The 18447-nt window shown below is 37.5% G+C and overlaps 1 protein-coding gene across 1 annotated transcript in view; it reads right to left on the bottom strand.

Annotated features, from left to right (window-relative positions):
• SCUBE1 (signal peptide, CUB domain and EGF like domain containing 1) overlaps positions 1–18447 on the bottom strand; it is a gene marked incomplete at its 3' end in the record, with an annotated part of 203564 nt that overhangs the window by 162300 nt on the left and 22817 nt on the right. The window contains exon 3 of the mRNA XM_080363809.1: positions 12592–12720. Within this exon, the coding sequence (XP_080219935.1) occupies positions 12592–12720 (129 nt within the window). The remainder of the gene's footprint in view (positions 1–12591; positions 12721–18447) is intronic.

Raw genomic sequence — 18447 nt, 5'->3', positions numbered from 1 at the left:
CGCCAGTTAAGTCTAAATATACCAATGTATATACTCATGATACTGAATTCCAGAAACTATTTTTCAGAAGATAATACTGAAATATTTCTACTCCTTATTTGCTAATATGTATCTGAAAAATATGACTCTGGTATTTTTATATAACAGTATAAGTCATCAATAGCAGAAAACTTTTCAGCCTATATTGGTCACAATAGAAACACACAAGAAGTACTTGCAAAAAATCACTTTGGGGGTGTTTTTTGTTAACTCAGATGCACAAAAATAGATCACGTCACTTTCAAGTTGCTTGCATACTTATAAACACATTACATTGAAGAAATGCTGTAGGAGAAAAAACCTCATAGGAAAATGTGCTTCTTTCCTATTCAAGCTTATTTCATCAAAAAGAATTATAAGAAACTTCTCCTATGTGTTTTCTCTGTTTAGTATGTTGCCTCACGCAAGAGCAAATAAAAGGAAAAAATAGCATGAAAAACTGTATGGTGTATGCTAAAATTAAAAAATACACTTTTTTGCCCATGAAGAACTATACAATTTTATATCCACAATTTTCAAAGTCAAGCCACAATTCAAGGTCCTGCAGCAGAAATCTTGTCCTCTCTTCACAACTCTTCTTATGAGAGGAAAAGTACCCAGGGAACTACACTCACTAAATACACAAAGCTAAAGGCTCCCAGAACTCTGGATGCCTAACTCTTGTTGAGGAGTGTCTGTAATGCTGCTGTCTAAATAAATTCACAAAATACATGTTTCCATTCTTTTGAACTCTTCAGTTCTACTTCTACTCTGTTTTAACGAAGGTATTACTGCTCTGCTGAAGAGGCTGTGTTGTAGCCTAATAGTGCTGTAGCAACTTTCTCTTCAGTTAGAATTTTCTTTTGTTAAGATGGAGTGGAAAAGCTTTGCCCTGACTCGCATTTCTGCTCCTGTCCTACAGCACACTACCATAGGTCCACTCCAGCCTTATTTCTTTAACAAAGTACATTTCAATTGTTTCCAAACATTTATTTTCATATCCCATAAGGCCTCTTAATCATAAATTTCACCTTATTCCTAAACCTTCCAAATTCTCTAACCAATCATTCTTGTAAACTGTGTTGAGAGACTTTTCAATTACTGTTTCATTAATGAGTTATTATTATTCAGATATTAACTACAGTAATCACAAAGTCATTTTAAAATATGCTACCATTAACTAGTCCACGTTATAATACCTCCTGCCCCTCTTTTATGCAAAACTACATCTTGTGCTCTGATACAATTCCAGTAAGAAATGCGTATACAGGGAATATTTTGAGATACTTGAGAACGATCTGGATTGAAGTCTGCAGAAGGTAACGGAAGCAATAAAACGCATCCTCTATATTGGTCCTGTAGTCTGATTCAAATTTTTAAGTTTGCACGTTGTATGCTGAAGTCAAAAGGGTAAACATCAAGATGCAGTAATGCATGGAAAGTATTAGACAGCAAAAACAAGGCACTACAGAAAGCCGAAACCCTGGAATCTACTTAACAAGGAAAATCATTACCAACCTTTCATCTGGTACTCATTCATACTGCAAAAGAGTTTGGTTTCATTTTCTAATACAGTAGGCAATCATGCAGCAGCTATTCTTTCCAATGGCTATTCTATGACTGTATAAACTATACTGTTTATCATAAACCAACAGTGCTAAGAAGTGATTGTGTTCTAAGCAAAGTATAATGACAGTGGCTATATTTGAAATCAGGGACCAGACAACTTCACTGCTCTCTACTTTGTCTGATGCCTTTTTGTAATCCATATGAATTCAGTGTTTTAACCGGATCTGTGTAATTTTCAGGATTGACAAAGGCACCTTTCCACAGGGATGGCTTGAATGACACGCACATCTGACTGGTAAACACACCCATTACAGGCTGAACCCCTGCATCCTCACGTGAATACACATCCACTCGTGCTTTAAGTAAGAACTAAACACAATGTGGCTTCCAAAGCTTTGGTTAATTTTAATATATTTTATAATTTTTCTCTTAAGATATACATTAATCTAGCCAACACTGGCTTAGAAATTTGCTACTATGAGAAAGTTAAAATGAACTGACAAAAGATACGAAACTAATGCAAACAAGATAAAACAATAAGGATGCAGAATAAATAATTGAGAATAGAACTCTTTGCTGAACTAAGACACATGGCATCTACGGCCATATCAGACCAAATAAGAGCATCTATATGCAATTTAACAAATTTAACTTACACAAATGAACTTCACACTCTAAGCAGATTATTCTTTACTTTCCTGAGTGTTCCATGTAGAGAAATCTTTACTGTGATTGATTACCTCCTCCAGGGAGTAAGTATTTAAAAAAAATACTCAGACAAGAAGACTTGCAGAAACAAGAGACTGAGATTGATGCTGCTGTCACATAGCTCCCAGCTTCTTAATTTATTATGACAGTCTGAGAATCCAACTTCACAGTTGACAGCGAACAAGATTTATTCCACACTTTTGATTATTTCCCCATACCTAACAAAAAACCTTGGGCCTACGCTGATTTATACTCTCACTTGTTTTGGTATTTCTCAGATCACATTGGCTTAAGAAAGCAAATACATGGGAAATTAAGACGTAAAGAAAGTTATATCTTCTTTGAACTCAAAAGATTAATGTGGGGTGACCAAACATTAGAGTACTTTCGAAGGGGGAAACTTTCAGATACAGAAATTGAAAAAGCAGGATAAGAAAAGCAGTGTGCTCAGATCCTGGCCTCAGAGAGGGCTGGATATCAGAGGCTTTTCCACCAACCACAATGACAGTACCATATTTTTATTGGATTTCAAAAGTGAACATGGACATATTTTCAAAATTAGTCTCCAGTTTTGGGCCCCAAACTTCTGATAGCCACAAACCTATTTTTGAAAGTGTTGATTAACTGAAGTCCTTGAGATTGTATCCATGAAAAAAAGGGAGCAGTTCATCTGAACTATAGTATAGATGTATTTTATGATGAGGGCAGTCACACACACACAAAATACCTGTTTCTCTCCAGTGACTCCAAGGTGAGTACAGATAGATGGCCTGTGTGCAGACACTAACATTCCAGCAGCTAAAGCACAGCTTAGGACATTTTAAGTAAGTGATTCTTAATTTGAGGGCTTCATAAACTTTATAGAAATGTAGGGCTTCACTTCTTGGTCATTAAATGTTTTTCAAACTTGTATGCAAACACCATAATAACGATTCTTATCTGTCTATCATGGAACCTTCCTAAAGAGAGGAGGCTGCAGTGGCTCAGAGTCTGGACATTTCTACAGTTACCAGATGCCATAAAACTGAATGTGAGGTTCAGAAGAGGAAAATCATCAGAACCAACATATTATAGTCCCATACTGATTGTCTACTAGCATTTGTCCCATGAAGACTCTCACAAGATGCAGGTAACCAAGTAACAGAAGTAAAGACATATATACAGAAGTTGTATGTAAACATCTAATACAGAATTGTCTATAGAATATTCATTTATCATCCTAGCTATTCATACTTGCTCAGCACCTAATCATGAGTTAGCGGAAGGCATTGTAGAATAGTAGTACATGTTATAAAATCTGATGCATGCCACCTTACCACAAAGACTGGATACTTTAAATTGCTGTGATGAATCACAGCTGTTATCATTCATCTAATGTACAGACCAAGCAAGACTAACTGAAGATCTGAAAGCAGTAATAGAGTAAAAATTAGCTTGCTAAAGCAATACATCAGAAAGTAACTTTCTTTTGTCATTTAGGCTTGCATCTGAAAAACCAAGAACTTAAAAAAATGCACTCAAGTTTTTTACTCTGAAAGAATACATTTATCACTGAAACTCAGCCAGTTGTGAAATATGCAGTGTGGATATTTGTGCACGCACCCACTGCAGCTTGTCTGGGTGAGGTTCAGTAGCTTAATACCTCTGGGCCCCCATTTGCACGGATCCTCTAATCCCAAGGTTCTTACTGTGCTCCAAGGACCCAATCATTGCCAGTCACTGTAGAAATTTAGAACACATAAAGGTTCAAAGCATACAGATGCATCTACTGTTAGAATTTGCATTTCGACACTTTTCATGCTGTCTGTAAATATGTCTTATATAGGGCCCCATTCCCATCCTGTGGCTAGGCCCCTCACATTTAGAACAGATCTCTGCTATTCAACCACTGAGCCCTGATTTGGGAGTCTGGCCTCCTTCTCTTAAGACATAAAACAACTGCCAAATCCTGAAGGTCTGCTCAAGCAAAACTCTGACTGGAATCACTGGAAATGAGTAAGAGCTTCAAGATTTAGATTAATAGCTTTCTCTACAAAAATACCATAATTTTACATGTGTTTTAATAAAAATGAAGAGTTATGAAAAGAAGGCTATTTGGTTTATTCAACCCTCTTCCATCTGCCAAGGAGTTTAAGATTAGCAACCATGAAAATCTGGAAGAGAGTTTATGACCGATAGTATTATTAGAGGCCCTGCTGATGTGCTAGAGTAGGACAATATTTAACTGTCAGCTCACCTAATAGTCTCTTGGAATTAGGAAAGAAGGGCAAGGAAAACTGGAAGACAGCCAAGAAAATTGACCATTTTTCAGCTTCTCTTTAAAATATTTGTTTTTATGAAACTAAAAACAACTTTCCAAAAGCTGGCTAGTTTTATATTTAAAATGTTCACATTAAAAAAATATCTACTTGAACTGTTGGGAAACATAAAGAAAAATAAACAACAGTAACAGAAGCATTCATTTGGAGTTCAAGTAAGCTACACATTGTGCACAGCTGTCTGGAGAAAAGAAAAATAAAGCTAAATTAAAAGGAAGACACTGGTCTCTTTAACCATAGTGGTGATTATGCAATCTTAAATGAGTTATTTACTACTTCTTGACATTTTACATGTCAGAGCTTTAGAAATTATTTCTCATACACTTGCAACTCTCCTCCCACATCACACTGATAGGTAGACTAGGTCATAATCCCCTATCCCAGTGCATACATTCAGACAAACAGAAGGGAAGGAATAGGTAGATTCAGGGTTCTAACTGTTTTGGGTTTGTTTTGGAAAAAAAAAAACAACAAACACAGAGCTCTGGAACATTCACTGAAGGAGGATGAACAATACAATGTGATCTACACACATGTATGTACATACAAATGTCCTTTTTGTCATCTGAGTCAGATCGTAGATTACTACTAACCAGTGAGGAATTAAGTCTACATGCCAGGGTTAAAACCACCCTTCTCTTCAAATATCACAACAGATTTTAAAGGAGCACTGCAAGACAGGAACTTGGGTTTAGATACTAACCTCAGACCTTAAAAGAAAAGAAATTGTGTGACTTCAAACACAAACTTGCTTTTTATACTGGTTTGGGATCTCAAGGCCCATTTTATAACAGGCAGATGTTACTTCGAAGCTTGTGAACATCCAGGCCTGGTTTGTCTCAGAAGTTTCTCCTTTTGCTGCAGGCTCCCAAATGCCTCGCTGGGATTGTCACTCTGCTCCACCTATCAGAATAGGCACATGAGTACCACACCTGGAGCAGGCTCAGTTGCTCTGGAGAAAGTGCTGCCTCTCCTTTCCCACAGGGTGTTCCACGTGACTTCGTCACTTTGTCAAGAAATGCAAAATAGCATTTGAGAATAGACCAATAAAACAGTAATGTCTGTTTTTCAGGCTGGAAAATTAGGCTTCTGCCCAAAGCACACCAGCAAGATTGTGGACATGACCAGGACTTTGCTATTCAATTCTTTGCTACTGAATTGACAGCTGACACTGTGCTTGTGTTTCTGTCTACTGTACGGAACATTCAGCTCTTGCAGAGAGCTTCACAGAATCTATAATGCACACTTGTAATTGCAATTCCAATATGATTTATAATCAGAAGTTCACTCTACTTCCCAGGACTCTTCTAAATCAGACATAGGATTAACTGCTGCCGAACCATAAAATATACTGGATCATCAAAATCTACTTCTGTAGTTATTTTCAGGAGAACTGACATACAAGAGAATTAACTGAGATATCGCATTATAGATGTCCAAATTTAGTAATTGTTATTCTTCTGTAAGAGAAACCAAAGTTACACAGAATATTCAAAACAAGACTGTGTAAGCAGGGATTCAGAAGTGTGAGGATTCTATTCTTGGCTATGCTGCAGACATCCAGACATCCTGTGTTAAGACTGAGAAGTAACTTAATCTGCTTACCCTGGTTCCTCATCCATTAAAAAAAAAAAAAAGTGAATTATACTTCTTTTCCTTACAGGATTTTCTGAGGACAAATCTATTAGTATTTACAAGGTGCTCACATATGTTCCTAAGCCACAGCAACTAATACCACAGAAAAACCTATAAATAAAATAAATAAGTCTCTTTATATATCATTATACATTTTTTTGTCCTTGCTCCTTTGTATATTTTTTATGGTTTCCAAGAGGAGTTTACAACCTTCTTGAGCACACTTACTTGCCACAGAAATTAAAAAGAGCAGAAAACTTCATGAAACCTACGCTAATCATCAGAAGAAAAAAAGAGTTAAGATGAGTGCAACCTGGAAGCAAGAAGTGTTTTTGCCAAAAAACTTACCCCCTATTAAAAAGGGACTATGACAAATCAGAGCTATGGAGAAAATTTTTAAAGCCACACAAAAGGAGAGATGAGTAGCACTTCATACCTATTCATATCTATATCTGAACAGATAAGCAAAAGAAAATAATCACTCCATGCAATTTCATTCTTTAACATGAAATATTTTTCACACCCAGATTTGGTTTGAAAACAGAAAACAGTTCTGTCAAGTCTTTAGGAAGAATTCCACAATGATATGTACACAAAAATTCTGCCTCCAGGAAAAAGAGAAGTGCAGCATGTGCAGTAGGTATTACATGTTTTTGTCCAGTAAGAATCACTTGACAGTCAGCTTTTGGTGCTACATATTTTTCTTATACACTCCTTTTTCCCCATTTTTTTCACATTCTGATCAGAGATAGGTTAATTCCAGAAGGCTTGGAACAGCTGAAGCACCAGCTGATACCTGAGCCCTTTGGCAAGGAAATTCTGCAAAGCAAGGCTCCCTGCTTTCTCATCCGAATAGTTAGGGTACTCTCTTCCACTTTCTATTTTCAGATGCAGAATAAATTTGTAAGACCTAGTCAGGAATATCAGCAAGAACTGCTTTCAGCAAGGTTTCTAGCAAGCTTTTCTGGGATAAATCCCAACGTTTAGTAATCCATGATAAGCTTCAGAACTCTTCTCTTTGGTGATGCTTCAGACCAACACGGCACACAATGCTCTCCCAGGAAGCTTAAATTTTTATACAGTAGGAGAGAGATTAATGTAAGATAATGATTCGTCACTTGAGAGTCCTTCAGGAGAAATGAAAAAATAATTCAACACACTTTGTGAATTTCCCAAGTGTAGTAACCAAATAATATTGTGCTACCTCATTTGCTTTGTCAGGGATAAAAAAATAAAAGAGTAACAATCTAATTCTTCAAAGTAGCCTCTTCTGAATTTTATGACTAGTGAGTCTTACTTTTCTTCTTCTACTCCCTATAAGAAAACTACATATTTTCTTTCATTCTTCTGGCATTAGCCCTGTTAGACTTCATGATCTTCATGGGTCCCTTCCAACTTGAGGTATTCAGTGATTCTGTATTCTCTAGATCACTCATTCTCACTGCTCTCTTTTGGCTTCATCCAAGTGCAATGGCCTAAACTGAACAGTCCTCCACCAACTGAAGCCTTACTGCTACTGTAGGAGCAGAGAGGTTCTTACCATATGAAAATTTCTATCCCAATAATTTGAGAGTAAACTGAAAACCTGAGGATATTCCCTTTTACCCTCCTGGGTACATTCTGGAGTCACCATAGTGGCAGCTATGCCAAGCTCCTCGGAAACTCCCACTGAAAAGGAAGACAAATTCTCAAGTCTTCTCCATGTCATCCCCATCTATCACATTTCTCACCTTGTACAATACCCAGGCTTATAAAACCAGAATCAATCTACCTCCTCTGCTACCTGTCTTACTGAAAGCCTCCAAGAGGATGTGAAGACAGAATACAACTAATCCCAACTGCCAAAGAGGCCTTACAAATAGGCAGTTACATATATATGCAAAAGTCCGTTCTTATTACTTAATATTAAACCAATAAATTAAAAAAACACTAGGCAAACGAGAAACATGTCATTAGTGGCATGCTGAATCAGAACAGGGAGTATAATTTGAATAATCAGCTTTAAAAGCATAAATCTTATCCACTGATTATCTGTAGCACAGATTTTACCAGATAGCTGAGAAGAGACTCTGATTTACTGCAAATGAGGTGGGTAAAGTGTTTGGCACATTATAGGAATGATGATCAGTTATGCCATAATCTCTCTTAAAGGCAAAAGAGAATGAAAATTCATTGGATGTGAAAGACATAAAGAAGGAAAAACTAATTTATCAGTAAGATCATTGAGAAAAATGATCAAACAGGAAAGAACATCTGGACCAGTGAGCTAATTGCTTATAAAAAAACCAGACTGGTATTTCATATATGAGAGTGGAAAACATATTTCATAACTGGTTTCAAATGAAGGATAAAGAAAACCTATTGCAGGAGACCAAATATTAGTCTTGCATCCACTGAACAGAATTTAGCACAATTTTGAGAAAGAACTACTGCTATTTCAAGTTATTACAGTGATAAAATAAATTATTTTTAGCCAGACAAGGATCTCATCATAGTTTGAATTCCCTGTGGTGTCATTTAACGTTATATTTGAGAAATTCCTCAATAAAAATGTCAAATAGAGAGCAAGTCAAGTTTCCCTGAGGACAGTTTTGGATATTTTCCAGTACAAATTTTAACCATGAATTCTTACCCAAACACCTCCTCCCAACAAATAAATAAATAGGAAATTTAATTTGATTGGAAAGAAACAAATGTTGAAACAAGTACTCAGAAAAAAAACAACCTGCAACTGTACCTGCTCTAATTAGTTGTGAATACTCCAAGTTTGTTATTTATAAAGAAGATTGTCATGATCTTGCTATACTGACATTATTAGAAAGATATCCAGCGAAGGCTTCAGGAATGTAAACCCGGTCAATAACAGATGGCTTAATATTTTGGACAGACTTCAGTCAAGCAAGAGATGCAGAAATCCTGATATAGCACTCTTGTCCATTACAATCTGTTTCCTAAAGGTTCCTGGATGGCCTATAGGACTATCATTGAACTTCTGTGGGGTCTCATCCCAAGGCCTTCTATCTGAAATCACTAGGCAAAGATTGTGTGCGTGATAAAACGTGGCCCAAGTCACTGTGAGAGCAAGTCAACTGTCTAAACATTGAAGTCAGATGCCACTTTAGATTCCTAGTATCATCTCATCCAGCCTTCATCTCACGCTCCAGGTCTACTCCTGCAGATCTCACATCACATCTGTCAGCTCCAGGGTGTTCTCACTGGCATGAGGCTCCTGTGTTTAGACAGTCAAATTGCCCCTAAGAGTTCTTGCTGCCTTCCTCCCCATATGCTGACCAAATGGACCCCAACAGTAATGCCTGGAAGGCAAAAGGACAGAAGTTGGAAAAGTGTAGCCTCACACGGGGTCACTCCAAGAAAATCTTCTATCCAAGCACATAAGCGTCCATGGTGCTGCATGAGAAGACGGTTCAGAGAGCATTTTCAAAATCAACCTTCTACACTACAGCCCTACTTAACGTGTATACTGACTTAATTTCAGCATGCTGATCAAATATTACATGCCTTTTCTAAGAGGAACATAAACTTGATACAGAGAACATATGATGCAATACCTAACTAATAATTTTCAATTTGACAGTTCTGTAAAGTCCCATAGAGGTTGGGGGGTGGAGGGTGAAGAAGAGGGGAAAAAACCCAAACAAACAGTAAAAGAATGCACTGAAAGGTGAAAAACATTATCACTAATCTTATGAGAGTTCTTTGTCTCCTTATAATCCATGAAAAATCAGTAGTTTCTCAAAAAGCAAGAACAGTGGACTCATCAAAAATTTAATTCCTTTCAATGCCTGATTACCTCATGGGAAAAAAATACATATCTCTTTGGAATAAATGAACCAAGTTTTTACATGCTGGAAAAATTTTCCAAAAGGTTATAGAAATCCTAATTTAAATATGTGCAAACACAAAGTTTGTTTTTGATCTGAGACCTCACTGTGTCCTCTTAAAAACAGCCAACTCCATTTATACATTTCTGATAGCAGAAGCGAAGGGAAATACAACTATTCTAGAAGGGACAAGACTAGAACATTCCCCTTTTCAAAACTGGTACTGTGCTAATGGGCACAAACAGGCTATCCCAGTGGTCAGTTTAACTGATAATGTCCACAGGTAGCGAGGGGCCAAATGATGGCAGAAAAATGAAATTCTCTCTTTTCTAGCAATGCTGTCCAAAATCTGAGTTAGCACACAAGAGGCAGTCATGGCAAGATTTGCGTGGCTACTGTCAGGATTAAAAACTTCAGTCTGAGACCTTACAACCAGACACTTCTGTCCTCAGTAAACACACTCAAAGAAAGGTAAAAAGAGGAATGTCCCTTGATTTCCTTTTCAGTGCCTTTAAGTAAAAGTAGTTATTTTATTGAGATATCAAAGACCATTCATTAGTTGCAAATATTCAATCTGCATTTGAGGAATAGAAACTTCCCCAGTCTGTGGTCTCAAAATTAGAAGGGCAATTGTGACCTCTTTTAGTGTCCTACAGTCACACACCAGGAGAAAGGGAGTTCACTGAACTTCTAGAAGCAACATGGTTCTTAACATTTTTGGGGTAACACAGAAAGTCAGCTCAGAGTAGACTATTAATGTGGGCAGACGCTCATTCTAAAAAACCTGAAAGATCTGTTGGCAAGCTTCAGATTGGTACTTCCAACTGTAGCCACCCGTTAAGCACAATTGTTGATATTTTTGTAGACTTTTTTTTTTCCCCCCCAAAAAAAACCACACCCAAGTGGCTGAATAGAAATTAATTAAAAGAAAATCAGAAATCTGGCCATGTCTGTAGATCCAGCCTCTACACTTCATGACCAGCGAGCAACAGCACAGACAGCAGGTGTCCAAATACATGTCAGAGAGCTCCTGAAAGGTTTATCATTTACCAGGTCACTCCTTTTGCTGTTCATACTTGCTAACTTACTTGCTAACCAATGGGAATCATGTGGAAACAAAGTTGAAAATATCAAGCTGTTTGAAACAACGTATACTCACAGCTATTTGAATTCCAAATAGCTGAACTATTTGATTATGTTTGTGTCCTGTTTTATTGAGATATATTTATGAACATGAGTATAAATAGAGTTTTCCTTTCTTTCTAAAATGAATGGCTGGCTGCTCTTTGTGTAAGAAATACCTCTTGCACAATTAATCATTTAACCACCTCGGGTTGTGGCAAATAAATCTATTTAGTCTGTTCTATAACAAATGAAATTTGGAAGTTTGAGTCAAAAGCCTGTCAATGGTCAGGATATATAATCCATCTGAACAAATATTACTCAGCTTGAAAATGAACCCAGTAGGAAATACGTGTACTGAAAGGCTAACCAAATTCTTGCTCAGAAATTCAAGTTGTTCCATGGTTTCAGTCAGTGCAGACTGGTGTTACTGGACTTCATTATTTCTGGTTCACTACCTATTTCTTGACTTTTATTGCTAAAGGTGCTGCGTGACACAGAAGAAATACCCTTTCCAAACTTTTAGTAAATGACACATTGAAATGAAGTTGAGAGTGTACCAAACACTGGACATTGCATTTCAGAAAGATAGTCTCTAGGCACTAGGATTTAGCTAAAATAACTACCAAGTAAGCAGGTATGGGAAACTGGATATAGCAGTCTAAGTTCATTTCCAGATAACTGGTGTGAAGAAATTTCAAAACAAAAGACATACTTTTTTAGCTTATAGGAAAAACTCAACCTATTTAAACCAGAGCAATGGACTTTAATTCACAAAGCAAAACAAAACCAAAACAAAAACATATCCCCAAATCCTCAGACTGGTGCAGATGGCTTTGTACAGTTAGTGGACGGTTTGTAAACTGCTACTACAGATAACTGTTTCTTCTGCCCTGTTTTATTGTCCAAGTATTCCTTCAACACACTTGCACTTTTAACATTCTGTAATTCAAGTTCAAATAGCATATCCTGGAACTACGTTAGCCTAAAAGGGAAAAAGGAGGAAAGGGAGCTTTAAAGATATGACTGGAACTATAGAAGTTGGAAGAAACAGACCAAATATATTTAAGTGGATGGGACAACTACTTTTCTGAAAAAAAAGAAGCCCGAACACCCAGAACAGGCTTTGGACACCAGGGCTTTATTTTTAGCAATGTTAAAGATGAGCAAACTGATTTTTGTATGTTAGGATTAAGAGTGCCAACTTTAAGGCTCTGCTCTGAACCACACCGGAGTCAATGGACAGATCTGAACTTATTTAGTGTGATGTGGATCAAATCCTTACCGAAAACACATCAGATGACAAAATGCAGCAAGCAGATCAGGCCTTCTTACCTTAGCTCTGAAATGAAACATTCTCGCCAGCGTTCAGTACTTACCAAGACAGTTGTGGCCATCGTGGGCTAACATGAACCCATCATAGCATGTACACCTGTAGTTTCCCGGAATGTTGATACACTCATGGACACAACCTCCATTGTAGAAGTCGTTTTCACACTCATCAATATCTAAAACACAAGAGGAGGAAAACCATCTTTTGTAAAAAGAGACTGCTAAGTATTCAGAAAAATTTCTGCAGCCGAGCACGATGTTTGAATATACGCATGTTCCTAATCTTTCTAAATAGGCATATGACATATTTCATCCAAAAGACAGCTCAGGGAATTACTGACTGAATATAGCTGGGTCATATATGACTGAAAAGCAGCAAGCCAATGTATAGAGTACTCCTTCCCAAAATAATTGTAGTATCATCACAGTAAACAATGATATATTGTCAAAAATTAAAAAGAAACACCTGATTTTGGTACATTTTTAATATTTAATATCTGGTTTCTGGGTTTTTTGTCCTTTGTCTTCCGAAGTGAAAAGAAGACAATGAGTTAACCTTTGACTTTGTAGTAACAAACAACTATCTGAAACATGATAATAATATGGCATAAGACAGAAGCATACCTTGTTTAACAAAAAATTGTCTTCTCAGAATAAAGATCATCTGCAACATGCCTGACAACACATAAGGCTGTGGTTCTGTACAATAAACCTTGAAAAACACCATTTCTGAAACAGCTGTCAGTCCACAGAGCTCTACGAAGTTACTGCTGAAAACCTGGTACAGTTTTGTCTGTCTCTTCCCCTTTTTCCACAAAATAAGCCCTATTATCATTTTCTGTATTAATTCACAGCAACAAGAGAAAGTCAAACGTTTTATTCTTAGAAGGTATGCTAGAGCTATTTTTAATTCTTTTCTTGTACACTGGCCTGCATCCGAAAGAGTATCATGAATGGTAAGCAAGATGCATTCTGCTTCAAGCACAAACAATTCTGTTATGATCTTCCCTCCCTCATAAAAAGTCACTTCTTCACTCATTCTAGAAAGTGCAAACTTTCTTCTTCTTACAGATTGTATCTTGGCTTATTTATGGAACATCAGCACCACAGTCACTGCTTTGAATCATTCAGTGGTGCACATCAACCAACCAAAAATACACAAATAATTATAGACAGCCTCATAGTTTGATAACTACCAGCTCTATATCTGTGGTGTGCTAGATCAAAAACCCCAGCTACTGTCTCTAGGTTAGATAGTGTATGATAAACAGATAAAGTCATTGATAACTGTCAATACATCAGAGCTATCCTCGCTGTACATTTCAAATGTGCCTTCCACTGCAGAGGTGGTTGAAATATTTCTGTATTAGGTTCACATTCACACAGCCTTTTTTCCTTTTTTTTTAATTAACTTCTTTAAGTAGTCCAGGAAAAGCATTGCTACCTGACATCATACCAAGCCACAATGTCAAAACAGAAAGGTAAAACCAGATTCTTCTCAAAAGCCAGCTAAGACTCAGCCACTCAAAGCTGTCAGCATTTCTGGCCCTTGGACTGAGTCTGGCCAGCTTTGTCCCTCCTTGCACAATGCTCTGAGAAGTTTGGTCTGTCAGAGCAGGGACACGCTCCTCCCAAGGTTTTTGCAAGCCTTCCCCCACTCTGGTCTGACCCCACCAGAAACCTACCTTAAACTCTGAATAGCCCAGGTCTCCACCCACTTCCCTCCAATAGCCCTGAAGCTCCCGCTTCTACAATCTCTGCAGCAGCTTGAAACAGGAATTACAAATTTGACTTTATCTGCAAACCCAGTTAGCTTTTTTGTAACTCAGCATTCAGCATCACAAAAATGCTGTAAGTAAGAAGCGGGAGAAAGGATCTTATTCACAAAAATATGACCTGCTGCTTAAAGGTAAACTTTCCAGTCTTTTAGCCACTGCTCTGTTTCAGAAAGTCCCCATCCTTTACTAAAAATTTCTGTTAGTCGTATAAGTTCCAAGTCAGCACAGCTTGTGGATATGCTCAACCTTCTGGAGTCCAGTATGACAACAAAAAGATATGACTGTGATTCTTCCTGAAAACTACCACCAGCAAGTCAATTACTGCATATTTGGTTCATTCTGAACATACTTGCAGTGTCGCAATGCATGGCAGGAAATACAATTAAACAGTATTCCCTAAAAATAAAACCGTTTCAGAACAAATGTGATGCCTTGATACTTATTTAAAAGTGTTTTTTAAGCTTCAAATGATTGTTTGCTGCCTTATCTACAGTTATGCTGAATAAAGATATAGCTAAATGGAAAGTTAAAAGTCCCGGAGAAGCCACTCTCCTTTATTTACAGCCCAGTGTGCCTGGGCACACATTGCCAAAGCATTCCAGTGAGGTTTCGATTTAGCAGATATTTGCAGCTTCCATAACCATTCAAGAATACTTGCAGAAATCTCCTATCATTCTCAGGCTACAAGGACAAAATCAGAACTCTACAGTAATGCCATGTTTTAATAGGCCAAGTCAATAATCAAAAGGCACGTAACATGATTTTGATGCCAGGCCTTCCTTCAGGACACTCAGGAAAAACGGTACCTTCATTTTAAGATTTGTTCTTAACTTTTATCCAGCATCAAGTTTCTTCAAAAGAGGGAATTCACAATGAAGTGTTATCAGTTATGTTACTCAGCATCAGACTGATCAATTCATTCTCTTTATTCAAACAATTAATCAAACAGGACTACTGGTTTAAACGAGTGATGGGAGAGCCTACCCTTTATATAATACCTGTTTATAAAAAGCTGTATTGTTATTAGCAGCACAAGGTGCTGATGTAGAACAAACACTTCAGTTCCAGAAAGGGTAATTTAACAGATACATAAACCAGAAAAATAATAAAAGGAACAGATTATTTTCATCTCTCTCAAGGAATTCCAGTTATGTTAAATTTTGCAAAAGGATTACAAGATTACTTCTCCATTTTGTACCTCAAGAACTGTACAAAACTAGGAGTAGAGCCAAATATTCTACCTGTTTTTAAGAGCAATGTTGTGGGTTTTTTGGTGTTTCTTTCCCCTTCAAAACCACATTGCTATTTAAGAGACTTCACCTGGCAGGCTGACCGGAATTTCTATCTTCAGTATTGCTAATAAAACACCAAGGGGATAAAACTGGTGAATTTAACACTTTATTTTTTAAAGCAAACATGAAGAAACTCCACCAAAAGCATGTATAAAGCCTGTGAAATTCTTCACGGAAAGGGTTGTCAGGCATTGGAACAGGCTGCCCAGGTAAGTGGTGGACTCACCATCCCTGGAGGTGTTTAAAAGGCATTTAGATGAGGTTCTTAGGGACATGGTTTAGTGCTAGAGTTAGGTTATGGTTGGACTCGATGATCCTGAGGGTCTCTTCCAACCTAAATGATTCTTTCAAGCTCCAGCTGCACCAAAATAAAAGCAGACAATGCACTTGCAAATAATGTGAACATCACCCCATCTTCTCTTCTGGTATACCTGGAGGAGGACATTCTTTACAGAATGCATCAGTGAAAGTGCTGAACAGCTATAATTTACGGGAAGAATATTACATCTGCCATGGCACGACGCAGCTTCCTTAGTAAGCTTAATATAAGCGATAAAAGCAATAGGAGTACATACACTTAAAACTTGCAGGGTTGCTCTGAATTTTATCTATTGTAAAATGCACAGCAGGGGCCAGCTATGTTCATTTCCCTTTGGTTACGTCAGAGGTGTCAAACTCATTTTCACCGGGGGCCACATCAGCCTCGCAGTTGCCTTCAAAGGGCCAAATGTAATTTTAGGACTGTACAAATGTAGCAGAAGCTAAAATTACATTTGGTCCTTTGAAGGCAACTGCGAGGCTGATGTGGCCCTCGGTGAAAATGAGTTTGATGCCCCTGGGTTAGGTCATATCCCGTTACTCTTTTTTTCCTGTAATTGATAGGACTGGGTACTAATCAGACTCTTGGCATCAAACCCCTTTATCTCAGAATGTTAACTCTTCCCACTAATCTTGCTTCAACTACCCTTAACATTTGTAGTGTTCAATCATTTAATGTTGTCTTTCACCAGGAAGGAATTACCGTAACACAAAAACAAAACAAGAGACACAGAGAAATGCTGACATCCAACCATGAAATTGCTGCATATACTGTTGAACTATAAAGGTTTACTGCAATCTAGTTCTCAATGGGAAATGTAAAACTTTTTCTACACTGGCAAAATATTTATCAAATTTTCACTCCAGTAAACTTGGCCTGTGCAGACAGGCAACTTTTGGGGTATCAAGAGAAGAAAACACCTTTAAAAAGCATTTCGATTTCCTTTCTAAGAGGAATTAAATTCATATGTTATTACAACAAGAGCAATTACAGGAACCTTGGAAAAAAATTAAATGCACCAAAGTGATTAAGTGTAGGGCCACTTATTACTGTGTTCAAATGAGAAAGCAACTCCTAATGCCAGAGCTGGATGTATACAACCACAACCACAGCTGTTGATGAGGTAGTTTTGACCATCTTTCTGGAACTGGTTTGGGCAATCTCCAAAATCCACTGTTTGTTTCAAAAGTTTTAAAGGAAAAAATGATCAGAAAAAAAAGAGATAAAAAGAAGCTCGTTTACCTGGATGTACTACCGACTGCACCGGTTCAGCTATTTGCCAAGGTTAAAGAAGCTTGGGAAGTACATTATAATTCCTTCTGGAAAGCAGAGATGAATCTTTTTGCTACGGCCTGGAAATAAATCTCTTTCAGCCATGGGAAACACGGCACTGCCATACTTGGCTGTTGACCTCATCAGTGAGTAGTGGTGTTACTTAAAGAATATATACTGTATGAGACCGCAATTATTCTATAAATACCCAAGAGCTTTTTTAAGAAAACCTAAACAAGTATCCGAGAAAATCCTAGCATTTGTTACTGTGAGGCAGTGCTGTAATTTACAATCTGCTGTATTTAAGTGACCTAATTCTTTTTAGTTTGAGGAGACCTGTATCTACCTTATACAGATTGGTGTTGACTGACACTATTCCAGAAATTTGTTTACTTGTGTATTCTGCAACAAGGAGACGGCACTCTCAGAGCTCTCACAAAGCCACCCTGCAGAGAAGCAGCTCTTCCAGGAGCACATACAACTTGACTAAGAAATGTTCAACATAAAACAAGAATCCGTCTCTTCTGCTTCCAGTATTTCAGCTTTCTGTTTCAGCAGAGAATAGAAGACACATCAGCATGCAATAACTAATGTCCAAAAGACAAAACAAACTGTAAAACAGAGTGAGGAAAATGCTAGTTCTCATTTCGTCTAAACATTTTCAGCATTGTCATGAAATTTGCGGCATGCCAAGCATCTTTTCCAAACACTAACAATCTTTGCTAGAAGATGGCATCAATTTTATACCAGCAACGTACAAAATCTACCTCCAGCAAAATCCATTCCCACTCTCCATTATAGCAGTTGCCATTAATTAAGTTCCTGAATGTCCAAAAATCGTTGCAACACGTGTAACAAAACTAGTCAGCATAGCTACAAATCATAATGGGCAAGGCTACTGAAATCAAAGCAAATGTCTGCAGGGAGTTGATGAATTTTGCATCAGTGTCACAGCTAAACTATCATAGAAGTCTGACGGCTATTAACACGCAAAAAGAAGAATAGCTGAGGCCTGAAAGTCAATCAGCCAAATTCAAGTTTTAGTGTTGAATTCCATGGATTTCTATAGAAAATGGGAAAGTGTGAATTGGCATAAGCTTTATCTTGGCATCTGTTTAGGCCACAGATCCCAACATTCTCAATGCAACAGAAGATGTTCAAAATAGGAGTAGGATTGGGTAAAATCTGTGTTCTTTTAAAAGTATTTCTTGACTACTAATGTAAGGGAAAGATCTGGAGTTA

This window comes from Nesoenas mayeri (genome assembly GCF_963082525.1).
Source record: "Nesoenas mayeri genome assembly, chromosome: 1".
Taxonomy (NCBI): Eukaryota; Metazoa; Chordata; class Aves; order Columbiformes; family Columbidae; genus Nesoenas; species Nesoenas mayeri.
Note: the sequence above shows the minus strand (reverse complement) of the source record. Positions and strands in the feature narration are given on the sequence as shown.